The sequence below is a fragment of the Buteo buteo genome, chromosome 13 (genome assembly GCF_964188355.1).
Source record: "Buteo buteo chromosome 13, bButBut1.hap1.1, whole genome shotgun sequence".
NCBI classification, from domain to species: Eukaryota; Metazoa; Chordata; class Aves; order Accipitriformes; family Accipitridae; genus Buteo; species Buteo buteo.
Window position 1 is genome coordinate 3,229,449 of NC_134183.1, and position 23,886 is coordinate 3,253,334.

The 23,886-nt window shown below is 44.7% G+C and overlaps 1 protein-coding gene across 4 annotated transcripts in view; it reads left to right on the plus strand.

Annotated features, from left to right (window-relative positions):
* Positions 1-22,943, plus strand: part of ABCA5 (ATP binding cassette subfamily A member 5) — a 33,745-nt gene extending 10,802 nt beyond the window's left edge. For all 4 annotated transcript variants that reach the window (XM_075044220.1, XM_075044217.1, XM_075044219.1 and 1 more), the window contains exons 11-40: positions 72-240; positions 1,850-1,908; positions 2,460-2,570; positions 2,778-2,953; positions 3,382-3,501; positions 4,308-4,446; positions 4,620-4,710; positions 4,926-5,065; positions 6,618-6,737; positions 7,758-7,959; positions 8,209-8,378; positions 9,204-9,337; positions 10,284-10,421; positions 11,007-11,120; positions 11,497-11,667; positions 12,607-12,720; positions 12,977-13,114; positions 13,618-13,692; positions 14,223-14,314; positions 14,845-14,971; positions 15,068-15,185; positions 15,281-15,372; positions 15,523-15,698; positions 16,228-16,303; positions 16,392-16,486; positions 16,890-17,009; positions 17,233-17,382; positions 18,365-18,444; positions 18,701-18,756; positions 19,482-22,943. In XM_075044220.1, the coding sequence (XP_074900321.1) occupies positions 72-240; positions 1,850-1,908; positions 2,460-2,570; positions 2,778-2,953; positions 3,382-3,501; positions 4,308-4,446; positions 4,620-4,710; positions 4,926-5,065; positions 6,618-6,737; positions 7,758-7,959; positions 8,209-8,378; positions 9,204-9,337; positions 10,284-10,421; positions 11,007-11,120; positions 11,497-11,667; positions 12,607-12,720; positions 12,977-13,114; positions 13,618-13,692; positions 14,223-14,314; positions 14,845-14,971; positions 15,068-15,185; positions 15,281-15,372; positions 15,523-15,698; positions 16,228-16,303; positions 16,392-16,486; positions 16,890-17,009; positions 17,233-17,382; positions 18,365-18,444; positions 18,701-18,756; positions 19,482-19,589 (3,671 nt within the window). In that variant the 3' untranslated portion in view covers positions 19,590-22,943. The remainder of the gene's footprint in view (positions 1-71; positions 241-1,849; positions 1,909-2,459; positions 2,571-2,777; positions 2,954-3,381; positions 3,502-4,307; positions 4,447-4,619; positions 4,711-4,925; positions 5,066-6,617; positions 6,738-7,757; positions 7,960-8,208; positions 8,379-9,203; positions 9,338-10,283; positions 10,422-11,006; positions 11,121-11,496; positions 11,668-12,606; positions 12,721-12,976; positions 13,115-13,617; positions 13,693-14,222; positions 14,315-14,844; positions 14,972-15,067; positions 15,186-15,280; positions 15,373-15,522; positions 15,699-16,227; positions 16,304-16,391; positions 16,487-16,889; positions 17,010-17,232; positions 17,383-18,364; positions 18,445-18,700; positions 18,757-19,481) is intronic.
* The last annotated feature ends 943 nt before the right edge of the window (positions 22,944-23,886 follow it).

The window sequence follows — 23,886 nt, forward strand, 5'->3', positions numbered from 1 at the left end:
GCTAAAACCCCAGAGCTGAGGAATATCTGTAGTTACTGTTAAGAAGTTGTCTTTTCCCCTTTACTGTCCAGGGGAGTTTGGACTACGCCGCACGCCATTTTTCTTTATGAAGCCCTCGTTTTGGTCAAAGCGCAGAAAAAATTACAAGGAGTTGTACGAGAGCAGCATCAATGGCAGCTTAAGTTTCAGCGAGATCGTCGAGCCCGTGCCTTCGGAATTTCAGGGGAAAGAAGCCATCAGGTACGATTCCTGCTCTGCCTCACGTGCAGATGAGCAGATCAACCCGGGTCCCTGACATTTTGGGGTGTAATTTGAAAATCGCTCTTGTTTCTCCAGTCGTTGGGATTCAAATAGCATATGGTATGCATTGCAGGGAGTTCTCCGCACACACGCGGCACGACTAGTTTCCATTTGCAGTGAAGCCCCATCATCAACGACATGGATGCTCTCCAAGGATAAAACACTGGGCTTAAAGAAAGGGTTTGTTTGTGGATTGTATTCCTTCAGTTGGAGTCCTGTCAAAACCGGCCGGTTTTCCATTCCCTCAGTTTCGCTGAGGCCGCAAGAGGCGTAAGCGGTTGCAGATGTTGAAACGCCTACTCTTCTGGGAGGGTTTAGTTTCTGGTAACGCACATTTGAGGAGAAAAAGCTGAATTCTAGGTTTGTGTGAAGGCCATTGTGTTCTCCGTAGACCAGAGAACAACTTTGTGGTGGTTTTACCCAGCTGCCGTATCTAGGAGGGTAAAACAAAACTGAAAAATAGATGGCCGTGCTCTCAAGTTTCACATTGCGTTTTGTGTCACCTGTTGTCTTGCATCTGGACTCTCATGTATTTTTAGTGCGTCTCAGATATTATTTTCAGTATCTTCCTTCTAGCCCTTGTTTCCATCATTTCCCAATGGCGTAGCCTGACGTGAGTTGGGGAACACTGCGTCTTCACTCCTGGTTGGCTCCACTGGTCTCAAATAAATATTTGAGCTTAGTGACCAGAATAAGTCTTGCGTTGTCCACGCTCTCCATGTCTCTTTGGGCATCTGCCATAAGTTGAAGGGTCCAGTTTTAATCCTGGTGTTCACATGAGAACATTGTGGCTGTTTTTGCTTTATTCATCCACCCTGGACTCTTTCCATAGCACCCCTCCACCAGCTCTCCATCATTTTCGCACTGTCTTGTCGTCTTTACATGTACAGGTTTTGTTTTCTTTCATACCTGGTTCTCCTCCCCTCTATTCACACCTGTAACCCACTCTCCATCTTCATTTTCAGGGTGGCCAGGCTTGTAAAACCCATCCTTCACATGGTGCCTTCAGATAAAGTGGCTGGTTCTTTTCATTTTGAAAAAAAGGTGGGGCTGGAAGGCAGGTTTTTACCTTTCTTGGAGAGAAAGATACCTGCTTTCTTTTGCCTAATTTTGATCAAGAGCTGCTAGTAATCACATCTTTGGGGTCTATTCTACTAATACCTCTTTTCCATATCATGTCTGTTGAGTCTTCTCAACGGTGTTCTCCGAGTATTGTGAAATTATTGGGGAGTAGCCATTCCCTTTTCTAGCTTGGGAAACCTCTAGTGCATTGTGCTACTGTGTGAAAGAAGCACGGATTTGAAATAATTCAGTCTGTCGTCATAGAAAATACCTTAGAAGGTGACCAGAAAAAGCTTTTTGGTACCAGGGTGGAGACGGACCAAGTTCTGTGACAAGATGCCCCGTCTCTTGACTTGCCTCTGTGGGTTGTTAACGTGTCTAGTGCCAGTTCCATATGGTCGTCCTGTGACTGTTGCCGAGTGTTGATCATTCAAAATGACATATAAAGGTCCTAAAATAGTTTATAAAATGACATGTCTTCTTTCAGAATCAGCTGTGTTCAGAAAACATTCAGGAAAAAGGGGGAAACTGTGGAGGCTCTCAGAAGTAAGAACATTTTAGCTTTTTAGCTGCTTATCAGATGCAGAGGAGCAATAGCTGAATTGTTGAGTGATCTTTTGTGTTTCAGTTTGAGCTTTTTGGTTTCTTTTAGCGGGGTGGGACATTGGAGCATGAATGCCAGATGTGCTTGTGCGTGTCTTCTCTCACCGCTTTGGCAGTAATCTTGTTTAAAAACGGTACCCCAAAAAGATGAGCCCTTCCATCACTAAAGAAAGCCCGCTGGCATCACCCCCGTTATTCCTCCTCCGCCCGTGTCGACAGCGATATGATCTTCCCTGCCCCATCTCCTTGATCTTTTCATCTCCTTTTCCCCGGGCGGCTTTTAAATGCGGCCACCCCACAGCCGGCGCGGGGACTGTCCCAGCCCCGCGGTCCCGTGCCGGGACGTGGAGGTAAGGCGTCCCTTTGAGCAAAAAGTTAAATGCATACCCCATATGTCAGTATTTGAATTTACCTCTGGGGTAGGAGCCGGCTCCAAGTGCCGCGGGCGCATCGCTAACGTCTCCTCTTTCTCTCGTGCCTGCCTCGGGGACCAGATTTATCCTTCGACATCTATGAAGGTCAGATCACGGCTCTGCTCGGGCACAGCGGGACCGGGAAGACGACACTGATGAACATCCTTTGCGGGCTGTGTCCGCCGACGGACGGTGAGCCTCTCCAGTGTTAGGAGATTTTGAGTACCCTGCTTTTGAAAACCAAAGCTTTTCGCCTTTATGGCTATTTCTGGGTGCACGAAATTTTGCTCTGGATAATGTCTGAAAGAGGCCACTTTAGATTCATGTCCATGCTGCTCTCTGGCTGTAAAAAAACCTCTCAGTTGATTGCTCCTGGCTTTTTTTTTCTTGGTTTTTTAGGGTTCGTCTCTGTCTATGGGCACAAAGTCTCCGAAATCGATGAAATGCTTGAAGTGCGACAAATAACAGGGGTGTGCCCTCAGTCCGACATACACTTTGATATATTAACGGTGGAGGAGAATCTCTCCATATTTGCTGCAATTAAAGGAATCCCTCAGAATGATTTGATACAAGAGGTAAGTCAGCTGGGCACAGATACTGTCTTCTGTGTTCATTTTTAACCTGCAGGGCAACATAGCCTTATATTGTACAGATGTTTCCTTAAGACGAGTGTGCAGGGGAATATTACTTTAAAGCATAACAGACAAGGAGGCAGAGTCCGACAGATGTTTTTACACAGACAAACTGTTAAATTTTCCTAGAAAACTAAAATGCTCATGAAACATTTTAAATCCTAGCATTTGTGCTCAGGCGTGGACACCTTTTAACTTCCTCAGGTTTGCTGGAGCTTAAGACCCTGGTCTGGATGTACACAGGGTGCACGGTTCAGATACAGAATACGCTGTGAATTAGGAACAGTTAATTTGAATGTTAATTGTTAATAACATGGTTAAAAAAATTGTAGCTGTTTTTTAATAATAAATACGTTTCTTGCATTTTAAAGGTGCAGAAAGTGTTGCTGGATTTGGATATGCAGCCTATCAGAGATAATCAAGCTAAAAAATTAAGCGGGGGCCAGAAGAGGCGGCTGTCGGTGGGAGTTGCTGTTCTCGGGAACCCGAAGGTGAGTGTGATGGAGGGGTCCCCGACTTGGTGTCACTAATACATACACCCAAGGGTCGATGTCTCTTGACAAACCCGACTAACGCATATAATAATACATAAGATGCAGAAATTGTTACTTGGAGCATCTGTCGCTCATTTTTTTCTTCGTTTATGGTTTAAACGATTAAAATCACTTCAACAGCTCAACCGTCATGCTTGAGGATGTTAATGGCTTCGGTAATTGCTGTAGCTCTGGATTTGATCTCTTTATGAAAGAAACAGTGTGACAAGTTTTATGCCGTTTCCGCAGGTAACATTTAGCCCCCAACAGTGAACCTGTCGGAGATTTTCCTTGCAAAGCTATCCAGGCACTTGGAGCAAGAACGGAGCCGGAGAGCTCTTTTGTGTTACGGATCTGTTTTTTCTGGCCTGTAAGAATGGGGACTGCTTTTAGATCTGTATTTAAAAATGATGCAGGTGACAGTTCACTGGGATTTTAAAAGCACGTGTGTATATTTAACTATCCCTTCATAGAAGGAGCGAATCCATAGCTAAACATAATTGTATTAGAAACAGCATAAAACAGATTATGGCATTAACATACTATATGTTTTTTTCCATTTGTCACAACAGGAGATGAATTTATTCAAATCGTAGTGACGATAGCTGCCTTGCTTACTCTAGGATGTTTCCTGTACGTTTTAGAGGACTAACTAGCAGGCTTCAAACAAAAATTCCTATATCTGTTACTTAAGTAGGATTTCTTGAGGTCAGTAACTTCCACGTGGATATGGCTTTGCAAACGCTTCTTGGTTTTGCACAAAGGTTTTACTGCTGGATGAGCCGACGGCAGGTATGGATCCGTGTTCGCGGCACATCGTCTGGAATCTCCTGAAAAACAGAAAAGCCAATCGTGTGACCGTTTTCAGTACCCACTTCATGGATGAGGCAGATATCCTCGCCGGTGAGTCCTGCCGCCAACCCCTGGGTACCCGGTCCGTGAGGGATAGTCACTGTAGAGCAAAAGTGATGCTTCTCTAACGGCGGAATAACACCCTTATTTGAAATATCTAGGTGGTTTTTGGAGCAAATTGACAATCTTCTGATTCAAAGGGCCTTCTTGATTTTTGTTTCCAGATCGTAAAGCCGTGATTTCTCAAGGGATGTTAAAATGCCTCGGATCTTCTCTTTTTCTCAAAAGCAAATGGGGAATTGGCTACCGCTTGAGGTATTCTTTCTGTGTGATATCTGTTACGTGACATAGCGTATCTTTTTTTATTGCTTTCTGTTGAAATCTATAAGACAGCACCCCTTGCCCCCCCCAAAAAGATCCTTTTATCATCTTCCTAGTGAATGTTTGCTGCTTTGCTGGCTGATCTTTCTGATGCGGGTGTAAGGAGAAAAGCAAGCTTTAAAAACTCAATTTCTTGTGCGTTTTCTTAGTATGCACATCGATGCCTATTGCAACACGGAGGCTACAACCTCGCTGATCAGGCAGCACATACCTGCAGCCAGCCTGATCCAAGAGAACGACGAGCAGCTCGTGTACACCCTGCCGCTCAAGGACATGGACAAGTTCGCAGGTATCAACGTTTTTGTTGTGCCTGCGGGGTCGAACGGCTGTAAAAGAGAAAGGCATCGAGCGGGGCTGTAGCCTGCGATTCTTGTTAAATTGCCGCTTCTGCGTTTATGTGGGTTTATACATATTCACTCTTTGACTGCGACTTGGCTGATGGTCGTTCAGCAAGGTCTTTCCCAGGCAAGTGAGGACCTCGTTGCTCCCTCCGACGGGGCCGTGGTATGTTACGAGGGATTTGGGGACCCGACAGCAAGTGCTGGGGAGATGCCTTTAGCAGAAGGGTGAAAAGCCCCTTTTGTCCAAGAGTCCCCTTGTCCTGCAAAAGCGTCATCTTATTGCAGAGCGTTTTAATGAGCAAGGCTGGCCTCCGGTGGGAAGCCAGCAAGCCCCAAGTCCTACAAAAATTAATCACCCTTGTTGCGAGCTGCAAAGAGCATCACGTCGCTGCTTTAAAATTCACTGGTGAGAGGGAGCATGGAAGAGATGTGTTGGTTTCACTAGATGGCAGCAATTATCTGATGAGTCCTCCACGAGGCTCCTCGTTCACCTCCCAGGAGAAAATGGAAGAAACAGTGTGTCCTTTGCGCTCTGTGGAAAGCTAAGAGAGAATCAATACTGATTCGGATGCGGCTCATATTTCATAAATGCTTTTTTCCCCGTTGCATTTAACCAGTTAATAATTTATTAGATTTACCTTTAGCAGCCATTGCGTGTACTTTTGGAGAAACGGGCATCTTTATGCAAGATTGAGTCAATTCCCTGAACTATTTTAAGGAGAAGCTGAGGTTAGGAATATGCCTCAGCTACTGGGGCAGAAGAAATTGCGGAGATCTGATGAGCATCGTCAAGTATCCAGCTGCTCTTCCCATTTTACGCATTTGCATTTCCCTTCAGTGTGACCTTGGCTCTGAAGCTCCTCATTTTGTCAGGTCCTTCACTTCTTAGGACTGGCAGGAGCCCAAGAGCGTGTTTTATCCCAAGGTGCTAATAAGTGTTCTTACTCTGAGCATCATTTTGGTCCTCAAGCTATGCATGCTGTCCAGGATCTCCTGCCCAGTTAAGCTGCCTTTAGAGATCTGGGTATTTATTTTATATATATATTAAAAAAATATGTAAAATTACTTAGTGGTTTTATTTGTAAAATCTCTTTGTGCCTGGGCAGGGCTCTAGGTAGGACGAGCTGCCCTGCGGTCCCCGTGTGTGATGTTTCCAGGAGAGGGGCTCTCGCAGCCAGGCAGGAGGCAGCTCTGAGCCCAGGAGCTTTAGGATGCTGAGCTGGTTTTCATAAACACTACAGCTTTGGGAAAATACGCCACATTTCCCATACCTGACCACAGAGGTTGAAGTTTTGTGCTAAAAAGGAGCAAAACCCCAACCTTGGTTCTCAAGCCGTGACCTGCGTCTTTGTAATTAAGCAACCGTGTTTTACGCATTACCTGCTTTTTTTTTCTACCACGCAGAAAGCTTTAGGGATGCCTCTGACGTGCTCGAAGATTTCTCGGGAGATGGCGTGATCCTGTTTCAGGGCAACCAATATGTTTCGCTTCTGTCTCTAGGCTTGTTTTCTGACCTCGACACTCATTCCCATTTGGGTGTTATCACCTACGGCGTTTCCATGACGACGCTGGAGGATGTCTATCTGAAGCTGGAAGTTGAGGCAGAGATTGATCAAGCAGGTGGGGTGGACCGGGGCTGTTTTCCTGTTTTCCATCATATTTGATTTAGTATTAATTAGCATAGAATTGCCCATACCACATCGCTGCCAGAGGGAGTTTTGCTATGGAGGGAAGAATAAAAAAATCCTCTCGCGGAGTGCTACATCCAGCAGCATGGGGCTCCTTCGGTCTCACGGCTTTCCAGGCTTTTGAAATATTTAACACAAAAAACACGCAAAAGCAGCGAGTTGGATGGGGAGTGATTCTGGGAGGATCCAGGCGAAAAGCTTTTTACTGGCTGTCTCTGCAGTGATTAATTTTTTATCCAGTGTACTTGCATCTAATTTCTTTGCTTTACAGTTCCACTTTTGATGACTAGCTTTTTAAAATGTGCTTTATTTTCCTAATGGAGCTTACTTTCAGGAAATTGTAAATGCACAGTATAAAATTTATTTCCAACCTTCTGCGTGAACAGTAATGTTAGTAGCCTGCGCTTAAGGCTGAAATAGGTGAACTTGTCTTTCTCCCCCTCCTTTAAATTAACTTTCAATGCAAATGAAAAGTGGGCACTGCTTAATATTACTCCAGAATTAATCAATTCTTCTTTTGATGTCAACTTTGAATGGTTTAAGCTATCTTAATCTTTCTAGAGCTTTCTGTGTGATGCAGACTAGTAAACTATCCTGCTCTTGCAAAGCTTTTGCCTGGGTATAAGAGGGTTTAACAGCTGAATATGCTGGTACTGAATAACAGAGGTGCAGGCATAGGCTAATGGTATGAAATTGGGGCAAGTCCGCACCTTTTGAGCGGCAGAAATTTGTATCGTCTGCCTTAAGTGTCTGCTGTGCGTGTGATTCAGAGCGTTGGAGTAGATCGGTGTCGTTGACCTTGGGGTTGAGAGACTGGGATGAGACGAGGTGGCTTCTGCAATAGCCAGGGGAAGGAGCTGATGGCCAGCCAGCTTTCTCCAGCCCTACCATTTCAAACGGCGTTAGCTCTGTCGGAGCATCAAATCTGTAGTTTTACTCTCTTCTTCTTCAGATTATAGCGTGTTCAATTCCCAGCAAGTGCAGGATGAAATGGATACAAAATCCTTCGACGACATGGAGCAGAGTCTCCTGATGCTCTCGGAGACGAAGGCGGCAGCAATGAGCAATACAGCCCTCTGGAAGAAACAGGTTTCCACCATAGCGAAAGTTCATTTCCTTAGTCTCAAGCGGGAAAATAAATGTGTGAGAGTTATGTAAGTATTGGGGCTTTCTCATTTGTATACAAATTCTCAAAACCGGTTTCAGTGACACCAGAGAAAGGGCAGGATGCGATTAATTTTTTTCCCATAGTTACATTTAAAAAATAATAAGCATGAAGGTATCCATTACTGTTGAATACATGCTTTTTGGGGGGTGAGGGAGATGTTGTTTTCATAGCATGCACATAAACTGGGTTGGCTTTTGCTGAATTTTAATAAAACTGAAACTTTCATTTCTTTCAGGTTGTTGCTTTTTCTGATTTTTCTTGTGGTTCAGATTTTATTGTTTTTCATACACCACATCATCAAAAATTCTGTAGCTGCTATCAAACTTTCCCCAGATTTGTACTTGCTGAAGCCTGGAGAGGACTATCACAAGTACAGGAGTCGTCTCCTGCTGCAGAATTCCACAGGTAGGAGAGCAGAGATGCTCCACGGAGAGAGCTCCTGTCTCCACCTCTCTCTTTAACGTAGCTTTTCACATCGTGGGGAAAGACGGCGTGTGCTACTTTGGGGGGTTGAAACAACCTTTTTCCTTTAAATTAACCCAACTGAAGAGTTTCCAAGTACCCAGAGATGGTAGAGAGTGAGTATCCTTTGTGCTGAAGGGTTTGGTTGGGAGATCTTCCTCCTCCTCCTGTGTCTGGTAACCTTGTGCTCACTATGTCATAAGATGACCCGTGTGAAGGAACTGGCCAGAGGGACCTTTAGATACATCAACATTAAAATCCTGCTACAAAGCATTCTGGAAAATTCCTTTTTGTTTCAACTTAGGATGTTTTAAAAGTGCATAGCAGCAATCCAGGCAGTAGAAACGAGCGTCTGTTTGAGCTATCGGGAATTTGTGCTTAATACAACTTAATTTCTCTGGACACCATATCAAAGTGCTACTGGTTTCCTGCTCTCTTAGCTAATTCTGTGTTCTACTGAAACTTTGAGTATCCTGATAATGCTCATTGGCAGCTCCGCTTCCTCACTGCTCCAATTAACTTGCACAAATTAATTGGAGACTGTAACAAAAAAAATTTCTTGAATTCTTTGGAGGCTGTTGAGTAGGAAGCCAAAATAAAATCATTGATGTTGTTCAAAATAGCAGAGGACTCTCTTTGGTGGGCATGTGTAAGGAAACAGTCATCCTTCTTCATAGGGTCGTATCGATGAGAAAATGCATCAATAATTTTGTGTAAAATACTCGAAGCTGGTAAATGCTTAATCGTGTTTTCTCTGTCTTACACCAGAATCGGATATCGATGACATTGTCCACTCTCTTGGGAGCATGAACATACTCTGGGAGATGTTCAATGACAGCGATTACGTCTCAGCTGCACCTCACAGCGCGGCTTTAAGCGTGTTTGACCTCGAATCCAGACAGGTAAGACGGACAGACCGGCCCAGTCGTATCCCAAAGAGCAGACAAGCAGCTGGTTAGGGGCTGGGTTTGTTGTACTCCTGCCTGAAAGGCACGTATTGAGTCATATAATCAAATAATGTCATACAATATTGCTTATGCAAGAGGCCTGGAAAGAGGACTTGTACTAACAGAATGGAAATATTATCAAAATAAATGTTCTTCCATAATGATAATTATGGTAGGCTAATAAAACTTCCATTCCCCTTTCTTCCCCACAAGGATACAAAAAGCCAAGAGAAATATTTTACTTCACAAGAGACCTGGCATAGGAATTTATTTTTTTTTTACTGATACTGGCTGAATTATACAATTTGACAGAAGTATAATTCCATGGTGCTCTCATGTGTAAAGAAAAATGAGTTTCTTGGATTGTAAGTATTTATTTCGGTATGGTCACTGAAGGAGTGTCAGAAAGATTTGAACATTGGGGTCGTATTTAATCTCCAGCAAAGGAACTGCTCTGCAATATGCCAGCCCTGTCTCTCTCGGTCCCATTTTTATTCATTGCAAACTCTTAATATTAGTGTGACAGCGCAGCCCTTAGATAATGTAAATTTTTGCCTGTCTGGTTTTTAAATGCATTAGCAAGAGCCTGCGAGTGCGGGTCATCATGTGTTTTGTTTTTCAGACTGTAATTGTCTGGAGCATCGTTTGTCATAGCATCACAGTTACATAAAACATTCTGGGAATTTATTCCAAATAATTTGTTCTCCACGAGCATGACTGTTTTCTTGAATTAGGTTACGTGTTATAACCACCCTGAGCGGCCCAGAGCTTCCTGCAAAGCATACTCTATTATGCAAAGATTTTTCCCGATGTTCAGGTTTGATTAAGCCGGTAGGAGAGCCCTCCCAGGGTATTACCCTTCGTGCAGAAGAATTAATATAGCACATGCTTTCCTTTCCAGAACTACGTTTTCATGATCATATTCAACAGCACCATGGTGCATTCCCTGCCAGTTTTGATGAATATTGTAAGCAATCTACTTCTGCGCAATTTAAACGTGACGGAGAGCATTCAAATCTGGAGCAACCCCTTCATTCAGGTGAGCTGCAGCGGGGGCTGCGCGGCAAAAATCACCCTTAAACACCGGGCGGGTGGCAAAGCATCCCTGGGGTGCGAGGGGGAGCACGAAAACACGCCGTAAACGAAGGGAGAAGCTGGTACCCAAAGCCCGTGGAATAAGTCCTTGGTGGTACGGACCTTTGCAGAATTGAAGAGGACTTGAAAGGTGCCGGGATTTTGTTCTGCAGCTTGTGGGAAGTGGAGGAAAAAGGGGCTTGGAAAGAGAATGTCCCATTGGGAATTTGGAAGGGGTTTGTTACGGGTTACCTGCCATTCTCGGAGGCTGAATGTGGGGATGCTGGAGGTCTGCTGCCTCCTGGGCAGAACTGGGGTGGCCTTTAGGAGAGGAGAGGACCTGCTGCAGGGCAGAAACGCTCTAGGAGTTTATTAGACACTCTCATAAATACTCCCAAAACTTCCATGGGTATTTTTCTCCATGCTGCAGCTCAGACGATCTTGAGATAAACGGAATATATGTTTTAGCAGTTATGGTCATGCTCCAGTTCTAAATGCATTTTTTGGTCACACACATTCAGGTACTGAAGAAATCTGATTTATATTTCAGAATCTTCCAGACACAATTTTCAGACTAGAGATCTATTTTGAAGCTGTGTTACTGGGAATCATTATTACCGGAATGCCACCCTATTTTGCCATGGACAATGCAGAAAACCATAAGGTAAGCTTCCAGGTGTTGATTCAGAGACTGCACAAGAACTTCAGAACCTTGGAGTTTTGGGAAAAACCTAAGAGGTGTTTTAAGTAGTTCCTTTTGCTGTGAGAGGCGCAAGGCACAGCAGTATGGATGTGACTGCTGTTTGCTGCCTGGGGTAGAGCAGATTTGGGAAAAGCCCTTTTGCTTTCCATGGAAATGCTTTTTTCTTCTTTGGCAGCTAAAATCAGCAATAACTGGGTACCACGCTGATGCCACCTCGGTGTACAAGCAGCATATTAGAGGGAAAAAACGAGATCCCGCTCACGTACCAAGGCAGCTTAACACAGTGTTCGTTTTAATTACCATTTAATTAACGTTGCGTTTTCTTTTCCTGTTGCAGATCAAAGCATACACGCAGCTGAAGATAGCGGGGCTTTATCCCTCCGCTTACTGGACTGGGCAAGCCGTCGTCGACCTCCCGCTGTTCTTCTCCATCCTTGTCCTGATGATAGGCAGCCTCTTCGCCTTCCACTACGGCGTTTATTTCTACGTGGGCAAGTTCCTCGCTGTGGTGAGTGTGGTGGGGAGCTGAGCACGCATGGGGATGTGAAAGCATGGTTATGCTGTTTTCTGCAAGCGTTTTGTTTTTTTCTTCGACGGTCCAGTGGAATTTTTCCAACTGATACACATAGAAAATGTCTAATTAAGGCTGGTGGTGCAGAGGCACCAGTCAGGCTGCACCAAAGGCAAAATAGTACTGCTTTTCATGCAGAAAAATATTCAAATTTTGGAGTTTCGTTCAGAAGTGGAATAAAATGGAGCTTAAAATACCAGGATCTTCCAAGGAAGTGCTCCGTCCTTTTTTGCCCTGCTTGCTCAGTCTGCTTTGCGCTCTTTGCTGCCGATTGATAATTGCTTCATTTGCATCGGCGTGCTGCTAATGACAAGGTTACAGTGACTTTGAACACAGACCAGCTCCGCAATGAATTGCAGCATGTGATTAAATTGAAGAGACTACAAGTCTTCATGTCTTTTATATTCAGAGCGGGCTTCCCTGAGATACCAGCTGTAATTGAGAAGAATCAGATTTTCCTAGCTGCTTTCCCAGAAGCTCTGAGTTAATCAGGTTTGGGATGTGACTGTTGTGCTGCAGGGCTATTTTTCTACCAGTACATCTACCCTTGTTTTAGTTGCTGCGAAAATCCTAAGGCTGAAGGTGGAATTCCTAATGTTTGCCAAAAATGTTCAGGTCAACGTTTATGGGAGCCTGTGTTGTAAAAAAATGGGAAATAGTTTTAGGAAACGGAGCGAGTGAGGTTCCTGCCTTTTATTTGTGTCTTTAGTAGTATATGCTCTATGTACCAAGGTGGCAAAATACAGCAAATTAAATGACAAAGATGAATCCAGAGTTACGTAGCACACTAAAGTAATTCCAGTTGATACTTATACAAAAAATTCACCCCTCAGTTCTTGCTGTGCATTTCCTGAGAAACCTTTCCTATCTCTGCAGATTTTTTGCCTGATCGGTTATGTCCCGTCAGTCGTGCTGTTCACTTATGTGGTCTCCTTCACGTTTAAAAAAGTCCAGAATACGAAAGAATTTTGGTCATTTATATTTTCAGTGGTGAGTAACTTTACCTTGGTTTTGGTTAGCTGGGAAGATTGGTTCTCTCCAAAGCCACAACAGGCTTCCCAGTTATTTTATTTAACTGTGTGTCCTTAATGCACAAGAAATCTAAAACATTTACCAATGTCTTTGTATTACTGCCATATCCTAAATGATAAAAACTTTAAAAAACGTGCCTCAATTTAGGTAACTTATGCTTAGGGGGTCTGAACTGAATGAAAAGTGACTTTTTTTTTCCTTTTCTTTTGTACAGACAGCCTTGCTCTGTACGGTTGTCACTGAGGTGGCCTTTTTTCTGGACTATTACCTGGTAACCACCATCCTGCATTATGTCTTCTCCATCTTCATTCCTATTTATCCTCTTATTGGCTGTCTGATTTGTTTTATAAAGGTAAGGGGACACAAGAAATGCTCTCCAGAGCACTTGTAGGTGGCTGGGGTTGGGTGGGGGTCTGTAATGATAACAAGACAGGAGTTAGCTGCCTACTGGTGTCCTGTCATCCGGAGCCATTTAACACGTGAAAAATAGCAACCGCTGGTGAAAAGTCACCTCTTTCCTCTAAGCAAAGTGTTGCAGTTTTAAAATGAGGAAAGCAGCAAGTCTTCCATTGAATATCTAAAGGAAAACCCTGCGTTTCTCAGCCTGTGGACTGAGCGAACCCAGTGACGGGAGATGGGTTAATTGGGAGCTGGTGGCTTTAAACTGGGAGCAGCCCAGGGGACTTTGGTGGAAGCTGACTGGTGTCAGACTTTGGCAAGCAGGGTCTCTGCGGAGCTCGGAAAGCGCTTGAGCAACAGGACTTGAGTGACTGATTTGAGATTGAAGTGCGGTGTAGAATACGCAGCCTCTGGTAGGTGATTGTTTGCTCGAATGTGGTTTCTTTGCGTTGTCAGGTCTCGTGGAAAGGCAAACGAAAGAATGGAGGGTACTACGACCCGTGGGACCGGCTCCTGGTGGCAGTTATAGCTGTAAGCATGGTTATTTGGTTATCACCTGCCATATTTGCTGTAGAGAATTGCTAACTCTTGCTGGGAGGCCCCTTCTGCTCAGGCGTCTTTATTAATAAAGATTTAATCTAATGCTCAGCATCACTGGAGCCTGCAGCTTTGCAACCTGTTGCAGAATGAACAGTATAAGCAAAAGCTGCTGTGCCTACCAGCTCAACATCTGCCGTTTCAATATCTTATTAACGGTGCCGATATTAGTCCTGATTATTATGGGAGTCCGTGCTGATGATGCAAGAACTCCAGAGCAAGGGACGGTCCCTTCTCTGTCCAAAAACCCCAGATAATTGCCATTAAATCTAACCAGGCTCTGGTTGTGCATCTTCAGCATCAAGCCACTGAGCAGCATCTAATGATATATTTTATCTTCTCGGAAATGTCAGCACTTCTCTGGTGGTGAAGAGCTGGAGCTTCTTGTCGCTCATCGCACTGGTGGGATCACCCCTAAGGGTGATCACCCTCCGAGTAACCAGAACTGAATTTCTCTGTTTTAGCCCTATTTGCAGTGTGTCGTGTGGCTCTTCCTACTGCGATGTTTTGAGCTGAAGAATGGAGGGAGGACCGTTAGAGAGGATCCATTTTTCAGGTGTGTCTCTGTTGAATAGACTTTTAAAAAGTAATGGTCCAAATAAGCCGTTTTTAAAAGTGATGCTGGTGATGAAACTGGAGTATGCAGTGTATAGCTAGGGGGGATATTGCAAAAAATAAAATACCTTTTGGTTGTATCCCATCCCAAGTGTCTAAAGAATTTGTTTTCCTAACTTTAGTTGTCTGAAATTCAGTCAGTAAAGTGCAGAAATAGTTTTTTTTTACTTCCTTTTAAGTTATATCACTGCAAAATCAGGAATTTTGTAAGGATGTCCCCTATATAAAAATAGGGGAACTTCCTTTCCCATTGTGTGGCTAGAGATCCCATACCACAACAAAGAGCTCAGTGTAAAAATGACATAGTTGGAATCGTCGACAGCTCTTTCTGCTCTTCTGGGGCTTCTCAGATGTGCTGCAGAAATGTGTTACTCCTGGGTTTGGCAAACACGGATCACTTTCTGCATCAAAGCAGTGAGCAGATCTCAACTGAATGCCAAGAACGGCATTATCTTGTTTTCTTCCCCTTAGAAAATGTTTTACAAAAGCTAAAACCTGGAAGTTCCCAGATGTCCCGCACGACGAGAATGAAGATGAAGACGTGAAGGCAGAGAGGCTGCGAGTCCAAGAAATCCTGAGCAGCCCCAAAAGTGAGGAGGTAATGCCATGCACCCGCGGGCACTACCCAAAACCCAAATTTGGAGGTTTTCCCAGAGCTGCTGGGATCTGCAGCCGCTTCTCTCTTCTCTACTAGATGCCAGCAATCCTGGTCAGCAGCTTGCACAAAGAGTTTGATGAAAGAAGGGAATTTCTGCTAGGGAGAAAAATAAAGAAAGTGGCAACGAAACATGTTTCTCTCTGCGTAAAAAAAGGTAGGAGTTCAATTCAGCTGTTTTATTCACAAACACAACTCTTGAATCCATTTATCAGACCTCATGGGCAATGTTTTGTGTCGTCCTTTCTTTAGGAGAAATACTGGGTTTGTTAGGACCCAATGGAGCTGGGAAAAGCACGTTAATTAATATGCTCGTTGGAGAGATTGAACCAACCAGTGGGCAAGTACGTTACATGCTAAATAGAAAATGAATCTATATTTAAATTTCTTTATTATTATTGCAAGCATTCCCAAGAGGTTTTTGCTAAAACTCTACAAAAGGAGTTCTGAAACTTACAATATTATTGAGTAAGGTCTATCCATTTTCCTTGCAGGTTCTGATGGGAGATTGTTCTTTTGGCCTGAACAGCGAAGATGACTCAGTGAAATTTGTGGGGTACTGTCCTCAAACGAATCCGCTTTGGCCAGATATTACATTGCAGGAACACTTTGAAATTTATGGCGCTATCAAAGGAATGAGTCAGACTGATGTTAAGGAAGTCATAAAACGGTAAGCAGTTTATGTAGAAATGTTTAAGGTTTAGCTATCTTTTTCTTAGCAGGTTTGGGGTCTTTTTCACTTTTTCTAATACAATCTTTTTTTTCATTTAAGTTTGGTTGGATCTTTTCAGCAAGTTCAGCAAGTGTCAATTTGTAGGTTAGGAGATACAGATTCAGCCACACAAAATTCAACTAGTATTTGGGGGGTTTGGGGGTTTTTGTTTTTTGGGGGGGGGGGTTGGTTTGTTGTTTTTTTAAGTTATGAAGTGCTAAGGATGACCTTTGCAGAGGGTGGGGAGTCCAGGGCTTGGAGCTGTTTCTGGGTTGTCACTGCAGGTTCCCCTAGGACAAGAGGCAGGTGGTTTTGCATGGAAGCGCCCAGCTCCAATTCTGCGTATTGCTTTGCTTTTTTTATACTTTATATACAAATATTTGTAACTGAGCTCTTCAAACGAGACCGTTTGCGTACTGTGCGATGAGGGGGAAGGCGAACCATCCCCTTCGCGGCTTTTCACGTGTGGTCCTCCCCCCTTCCGCAGCATCGCGAGTGCCCTGGATTTAAAAGACCACCTGCAGAAGACAACGAAGAAGCTGGGCGTAGGGCTGAAACGCAAGGTAGGAGGGAGCTTCCCGAGCTGCCGTGTTGGGTGTCTCCAGCAGCCGTTGTGTCCTTACCCTTTTTTTTTTCCTGCCTTCCTCCCAGCTCTGCTTTGCCCTCAGTATGCTGGGCAACCCCCGGGTCACGCTCTTGGATGAACCGTCAACTGGGATGGATCCAAAAGCCAAGCAGCACATGTGGTGAGTGTCACCAGGGCCACGCTGGCCCCGGGCTCGATTCTTTTTGGGAGTTTGTCCGATTTTACGTGTGCGTTATCCCTGTTAACGCTAGGGAGAGCCATAGACGGGGAGTCAGCCCAACCGTAGGGCCGGGTGCGCTTCATCTCTGTCCTCTCCTAGAACAGCTCGGAGATTAAAAGCTTGAAAGTCAAAAGGAATCTTTAAAATAATGTAAGGACCACGAGATTCGAGTCACCTTTGTGAAAATTTCAGGTGTTAATTGTTGCTGTGGGAGCAGTATCGGCCCATAAAATAACGGGTTTGTGTTTGACCATCACACTCCTCTTTTCCTGCTAACCCAGGATTTACCGTTACGTGCCAGGTGTTTTATTCGGGGATGGTTTTTTGTGGTTATGTTTTGTAGGAGGGCAATTCGAGCAGCGTTCAAAAATAAGGAGAGAGCAGCTATCCTGACCACTCACTACATGGAAGAGGCAGATGCCGTCTGTGACCGTGTGGCCATCCTGGTGTCCGGGCAGCTCAGGTACCGCCGGAGCCCTCCCCTGCGGGTGGGTGATGTGGCAGGGAGGATAGGACAGTGTCATTTAGAATAGATTTCTTCGAAAAATATAGGCGGACCATTTTTTTGCACCTTAAACTTGGAGCAAAATTCAATTTAAACTGCGGAAAGGGTCTGTTGGAAGTTGGGCTGCTTTTTGAGTGTGGTGTAACAGGTCCAACTCTTATTTTCTCTCTGCAATTGGTAGATGTATAGGTACTGTCCAACACCTGAAGAGTAAGTTTGGCAGAGGATACTTCTTGGAAATGAAATTAAAAGAAACAGCAGATGTACAGCAGGTGGAGTATCTGCAGAGACAGATTTTGCACATCTTCCCAAACGCGAATCGTCAGGAAAGGTGACGTTTAACAAATACACAGAAAATATTGATATTTATACAAGCCCCTGATTTCTCAGCAGCTCCTTAGCACCGAGTAGGGAATGCCACGATAGTAAAATTGAAAAAAAAAATATTTACACGTAGCTTAAAAAAAAAAAAAAAAAAGAGGAAGGGTTTTGCAGGCCAGCGAAAGCTGCCAGGGCGGCGGTTGTGAGCCCTGCGTGCAGATGTTCGGCCCGGAGGAAGCAAAACTGGATTTCTGCATAGCTGTTGCCTGACAGCTTCCTCTTTGGTTTGGGGCCTCTGGGAAATGGGTAAAATCTGAGTCACTGGCCCTTACCTAGAAATGCTTGAACATTTTCTGGGAGTACCTCAAAGTTTGAGGTTGGGTGGGTTGGTTTTCCCCCAGCCGCTTTGAATTTCTGCCGTATGAACTCGAGGGTCCGGCTTGGTGATGGCTGAGGAGACCCTCCCAAAAGGGCACTGCAGCCATCCTGTAAGGAGCATTCCTCAGACGTGGGAGATCTGGAGGAGAGTTCATTTTTCAGAAGCAAACGTGTGGGGTGGAGCAGCTCCCTGCTCTGGGGTCTGGATTGCGGGAACCGCTGCATGATGCAAAGTCCCAAAAGATCCTGTGACCTCTGTCTGAGTTCATCTGAAAGGCACAACCTCATAACTTTGGGAGTTCCAGGCAGCAATTTTTCTTTCATGACTTTATAGGCAGAACATAAATGGTTGAATCTTAGCTGAAGAGCGTATAAATCATAGAGCGATCTCAGGGGATCTCAGCTGATGCACCTGGACCTGGACCTCTGAGCCAGGTTATCGGCTGCTCTCCTGGAGCCGCATCGTTCCTGTTGTCTTGTCTGATGATGACAACTAGTCAAAATGCCTGGAGTAACCTTCAGAAAATGAGTTTAAATCCATTCACTTGGATATTAATGGTTTTGCTTTGAGTAATATTACCTGAAGCTAAATTTGCTTTGTTTCTTCGTTCCAGTTTTGCTTCTATTTTGGCGTATAAAATTCCTAAAGAAGATGTGCAGTCGCTTTCACATTCTTTTTCCAAGCTGGAAGAAGGTAATTAAGCACTTGCCACGCATCACGTAGAGAAATCATTTTATCTGCCATAACTGACGCATTTGCCATGCAGTGGCACTTTGCGTTTCTGTTCCAAATTCAATTAATTTATTTTTTCTATTATTATTGATGTTCCCGACTCTTTTTATTGTGAAATGAAGAGTAAGTGCCTGTACCAGCTTAAAATGCTTTAAATCCAGTTGTGTCAGACAATGAAGTATTGCTAAATATGTGCTCTCCTTAATTCTTTTAACAGTAAAACACGCCTTTAACATCGAGGAGTACAGCTTTTCTCAGGCAACACTGGAACAGGTATGTTAAAGCAGATTATATTTCGTGGAAGTAAGCCCTGCCAGGCGAAGGTGTTGCAGGTTTTTTGACGGGGTTTTCGCAGATGTCGAGTGGATTCACTTTGCCCCTGCCCTGTAAGAGTCATGCATCCAAATCTGGGCAAGTCGTAGGGGATGGAGGGGCTGATGAGTCCTGCGCAGGCAGCTTGTCCTCCGTGCCTGGGTTTCAGGCAGCTGGAGCTGCTCTGCTGACGCCTCTTTGGGCATTTTTGGAGAACTGAAGTCCCCTTTTCCAAAGTGAATTGGGACTGCCAGTTCCCCTGCTCCTCTTTATTCCCATTTTCTCCTTTAAAAATAAGATGCCAACTGCAGTGACTGGAGCAAAATAAATTTGTGGTGTTAGTGGAAATGTCGTTCTGATTTATTCCAAAGACGGGCATTGCTGTTCATTTCTGAAAGGAGCGTAAAGCTGAGGCTTATTATTGCTTATTCTGGATTAGTTATTGCTGACAGTAAATGTCCTTCAGCATGTATTTGGTCCAACTTCCTTTTCATTCAGCTCTTGAAGAAATGAGGTGGGAGGGTAGGAGCAAGGAGAAAAAAAACAACTTGAAATACTAAAAACTTCCTTCTCAGAGATGAAGAATACATTGAATACTCTTGAGGTTTTTAGCATGAATTCTATTTGTGACCAAGAAAGTTCCTACAAGGAGCGTGGCCTATTCACATCCTTTCTGTCTGCTCCAGGTTTTCGTCGAGCTTGCTAAAGAGCAGGAGGAGGAGGACAGCAGCTTCGGCACCCTGAACAGCACGCTGTGGTGGGAGAGGACACAAGAAGACAGAGTCATTTTCTGAGCTCCTTATGGTCCACGTCTGCTCGGCAGCTCCTGTTCTGTGCCCGCGATGATCCTCCACGTGCGTGGAAAACGTCAGAGCTGGAATGGACGAGGAAATATTTGGAAGCACCAAGAGCATTCCACCATCCCGGCCTTAGGAATAACACCGCGCTGGCGGTGAGCATCCCCACCCGTTATTCTGGCTGATCTGAAATTCCTTCTCCCCTCGCTGGTTTCCCAGTTGGCGTGGAGTGAGAAGACGCTGCCACGACAGTCGGTCATCTCCTGGGATCGGCCGCTTCTGCGGGACCACCCGCCTGCTGGGTTGGACTGCACCGGTGTCGGGGCTGCCTGCCCGAGGTTGGGTTCTCCTTACTGGTAACCGTGCGTTTGAGCAAACCCGGTTGCCGCTGGAGCATCTCGCCCCGCGGGACCCGCTCGCTGGTTCGCGGGGTCTCGCCGTGCCCTCGGTCGGGCATTGCTGCCTGCCCGGCGAGGTGCTGTGCCGACATGCGTCCCTGCGAGGTCCCGCTCCCCCGCCCGCTGATCCATCCCTGCTTCTGCTTAGAAGATGCACCTGCTTAGAAAAAAGGGGAAAAAACACTCCAAAATAATCGTATTCACTGCAAAGAGGGTCCTGAATTCCACTGCGAGCTTAGCTTGGTATCCAACCAACGTGAAAATATTCATTTACAGATATAATATGGCACTTGTCGACACTTATATTCCTTTCTACCGCAAGTTGGCAGATGTGGCTAACTCCTGCTGCCTTTCTGGGTGGCGTTGATGTTTGTAATGCATGCACTGTGGGCTTAGAGGGGGTGTACAGCAGCGGATGCTTTCTTTCCCCCGCTTGGTAAAAGTACAAAGACATAACTGCGTAGTTACGGGATTTGCAGAGATGTGAGTATTTCTTGTCTTCCTTAAAAACAGTCTAAATCTTTCGTTGGGTGTAACGACATGTATCCTGCCAGCTGCTTTTAGAGACAGTCCTTTTTAGATGTTTTCATTTTTCTTGACAGCGAATTCATAAGTGCGCACAACAGTATTTCCTAATCCGTCTTTGTTGTGATAGCAGTAAGTAATGCAGTAGTGTGCTCAGCACAGGAACGTTTTCATTGTCCTGGCCTGGCAATTTTTCATTCACCTTTGTTAAACCCAAAAGAAAAAGATCCCAATTCACAACCTCATCAGTAGCAATGGTGCCTTTGGTTTGCATAGAAGCACTAAGAAGAGCAGAATATGTGATCCTTTATCCTATGATATGAGAGATGTATGTTGAAAATATATTATTTTTTTGTTTTTTCTACACAAAGCTATCATCACTTTTTTTAGTTTTATAAGGTGAAATTAAAGATTGCTAACAGTTCGTTGCGTTCTGCAATGAACAAATATAGAGATGCATTTATATCGAGACGTTGGCTTCATAAGTCATATCAATTACGTCTCTTCACACTAAAGTTAGAAAAGACCTTTGTTTTTCTTGCGAAAACTCAAAAAACTGTGGGTTAAGGCGGAGTTGTGTGTCCCAACTGTTTGTAATTATCGGGCAATAATGTATGTAGTACGTCTGATAATGGTTTGTCATCGCGTGGAGCCAAAATCTGTTGTCATTAGCTTCTTACTCTACTGTGGGGAGATGTGAACTCTTTACGTACAACTTTTGCTTCCTCTTTTCTACCTGTAGATTGCATATAAATGTAGAGATTTTGTTTTGTAGTTAAAATCTGAGCCCAAGAACTGCAGAAACGCCTGGACGTCCCGTTTGCTTCCCCAGACGAAGGTCCCTTGCCCTCAGGAGCGCAGACGGCGAATCTGCCCGTTCTGATGAGCCCTGAGCCACGGTACTTGCGTATGCCCCGATCTCCTGTGCTGGAAACGAAACAGAGGTAAAGAACGGGATTAAAGCAGCAGCCTCGAAACTGCAGCTCCAGCAGCAATCTTTCCAGGGCTGAAGCTTCCCTGTAAGAAAACAAAAATGACCCAAATTCAGCTCTTTTGTTTATGCTGCCTTTTATTTAGCCCCTGGGAATCCCCAGCCCGTTGCTCCCAGCTGCATCCCTGCTGCTGGCTGGTATCTCTGAGCGTTTTCCTTTACATGGAGCGAAGGTGGGACGCAGAATTTTATCTCGCGATACTTTCCCATGTATGTACATACAAGTTAAGCATGTCTTCTCCAAGTCCCACGTTTCTTACTTTCATCTCTCTTTGTAAATGGTGTTTCAGCCGAGTGTCATCTGCACGTCTGTCCAGCAATGTACAGCACGCTCTCTTCACCTGAACTTAGGAAAGCACAGTTGTGACCTGTTAGCCTTGCTGTCATCTTCTAATTTTATTCTTTAACTTATAGTCAGAGTTAATAGTCTGTAAAGTGGTTCTGTACTGTCTGGATGATGTCACCCAATTTCAGATAGTTTCTTATTTTCTAAAGCTTCAAATGGATCATATGAAAACTTTCATTAGCAGCTAGATTTGCTCAGTTTGGTACTGTTCTTGATTACCCTGGAGTAACCCAGTTGATGGTGGCACTGCATTTATGCAGCTACACGTACAAAGAATTTGGCTCATAAGTTCACTGTGTAGTTGGGTGGGATATTCTTGGTGCGGTGACATCATGTGTCAATGTGGTCTAAGATGCCACCCCAAAACATCACTGTAGTCGTAGTGTATTGTATCAGAAGTCTTTCAAAGTGTCACACGATGTCTGTAATTGCCAGAATAGGGAAAAACACATGGAAAATTAAACCAGAGAATCCCCTGGAAACGTGAGAGCTTTATTCCTGCAATTTTAAGTCCCTTTGTTCAGCCGTGGTCACTGACATGCCAAATCCCAGCCATACAATACACATGCCCAGTTTGTGCTCTGGGAGATAAACCAGAGACAAGGCAGCTGGATTTGGGCTGACTGTGGGACTTGGGGCAAATCAAATCAGTTTGTGCCACTGTTCCCAGGTACAATGGGTTTAGTTACCTCGCAGGGTTGTTGTGAGAAATAGTTAGCTGGTATATCCAAAACTTGGAAGATGCATTTACTTTGTGGTATTATTATAAGGTTGTATTTTTCTATGGAGGAATTTAATGTTCTGATTATTTTTTTTTTACATTACCAAGAAAAGCTCTTATTTAAAAATATCTCTGTATAGCGAGTGAAGTCTATTGCATAGCCAACATCCAGTACTCTGGTAGCAGAAACAGAAGGTATTGAGTCTAAAGGTGACACTCCTCCTGATGTTGCCATCAGGGACTTGGAATCATTTGCAGTTTATTTTATACACCTGCCTTTCTCTTACCACTTTGCTGTATTTGTAAAGTCAAGGTTTTTCCTTTTCCAGCAGAAAGTACTACCAAAATAAAGATGGATTGTATTGTTAAATGCTTGTGTTTCTACCACGCGTGTGTTTTGCCGTGCTAGAAATGGAGCCTTTGCTCTTCCCTGGGGTGCACCAGGGTTTGCAGGGGAGGGGGCCCGGCTCTTGACATGGCTGGGGGTGTCAGGCTGCAGTAATTGCGTATTTTTAATTGAATTCAGGGAATTGCAGTATTGCAACACTTGGGATTCGACCGCCCGCAGCCGGATTCATTCAGCCCAACTTCAGGCTAGGAGTGACCCCGCGGCAGCTGCGTGCTCCTGGCGCGGCACGTCGTGCATCTGCCGGGGTGAATCGCGTTCAGCCGCTCGAAAATTAACCCCATGGAGAGAAAAAAAAAAAAAAAAAAATTCATTTTTCTGGTTGGATCCGTGCCTGAGACAAACTCGCTGGGTGGCTGGATGGGCGCGAGGGGTGGCGAAATTCTGCCGGTCAGAGGTTTGGCTGAAGTTGGGATGCGAAGCTGTGGTCTATGGGGATGGAAGACGCTGCCAGCTCCCAGTGTGACCCACTGGTGAGGAGGAGGAGGAGGAGGAGGAGGATGTCCACCTCGAGCCCTGGGGCTCAGTTAAGGAAAGGACCTCGCCAAATGAAAGGGGTTTGTGCTCCCTGGACCCCTCAGCGGGGAGGAAAATCACCCCAAAGAAATTTAATCTGAACTTGGTGAAAGTTCCCAAGTTTTTTTTCCATGGTGTGTTAAGGGCAGCATGCCGTTTATATTTTTTTTAAAGCTGTACAATTAATTTGTTCTCTTGCAATGCTTCCTTTAAGAGATCTTCAGAAAGTCCCTAATTTAGCATGCTAAATTTCTCCTAGATAAGAGTTTCCTGGAGCTTTCAGTTCTCCTTTTGCCCAAAATGTGTTGCTTGGAGGGTGCTGGCTCCATCCCCAGCCCCTTTCCTCCTCCTGGTAGATATAAGGGCTGATCCAGGGCTGGTCCTAAGTCCC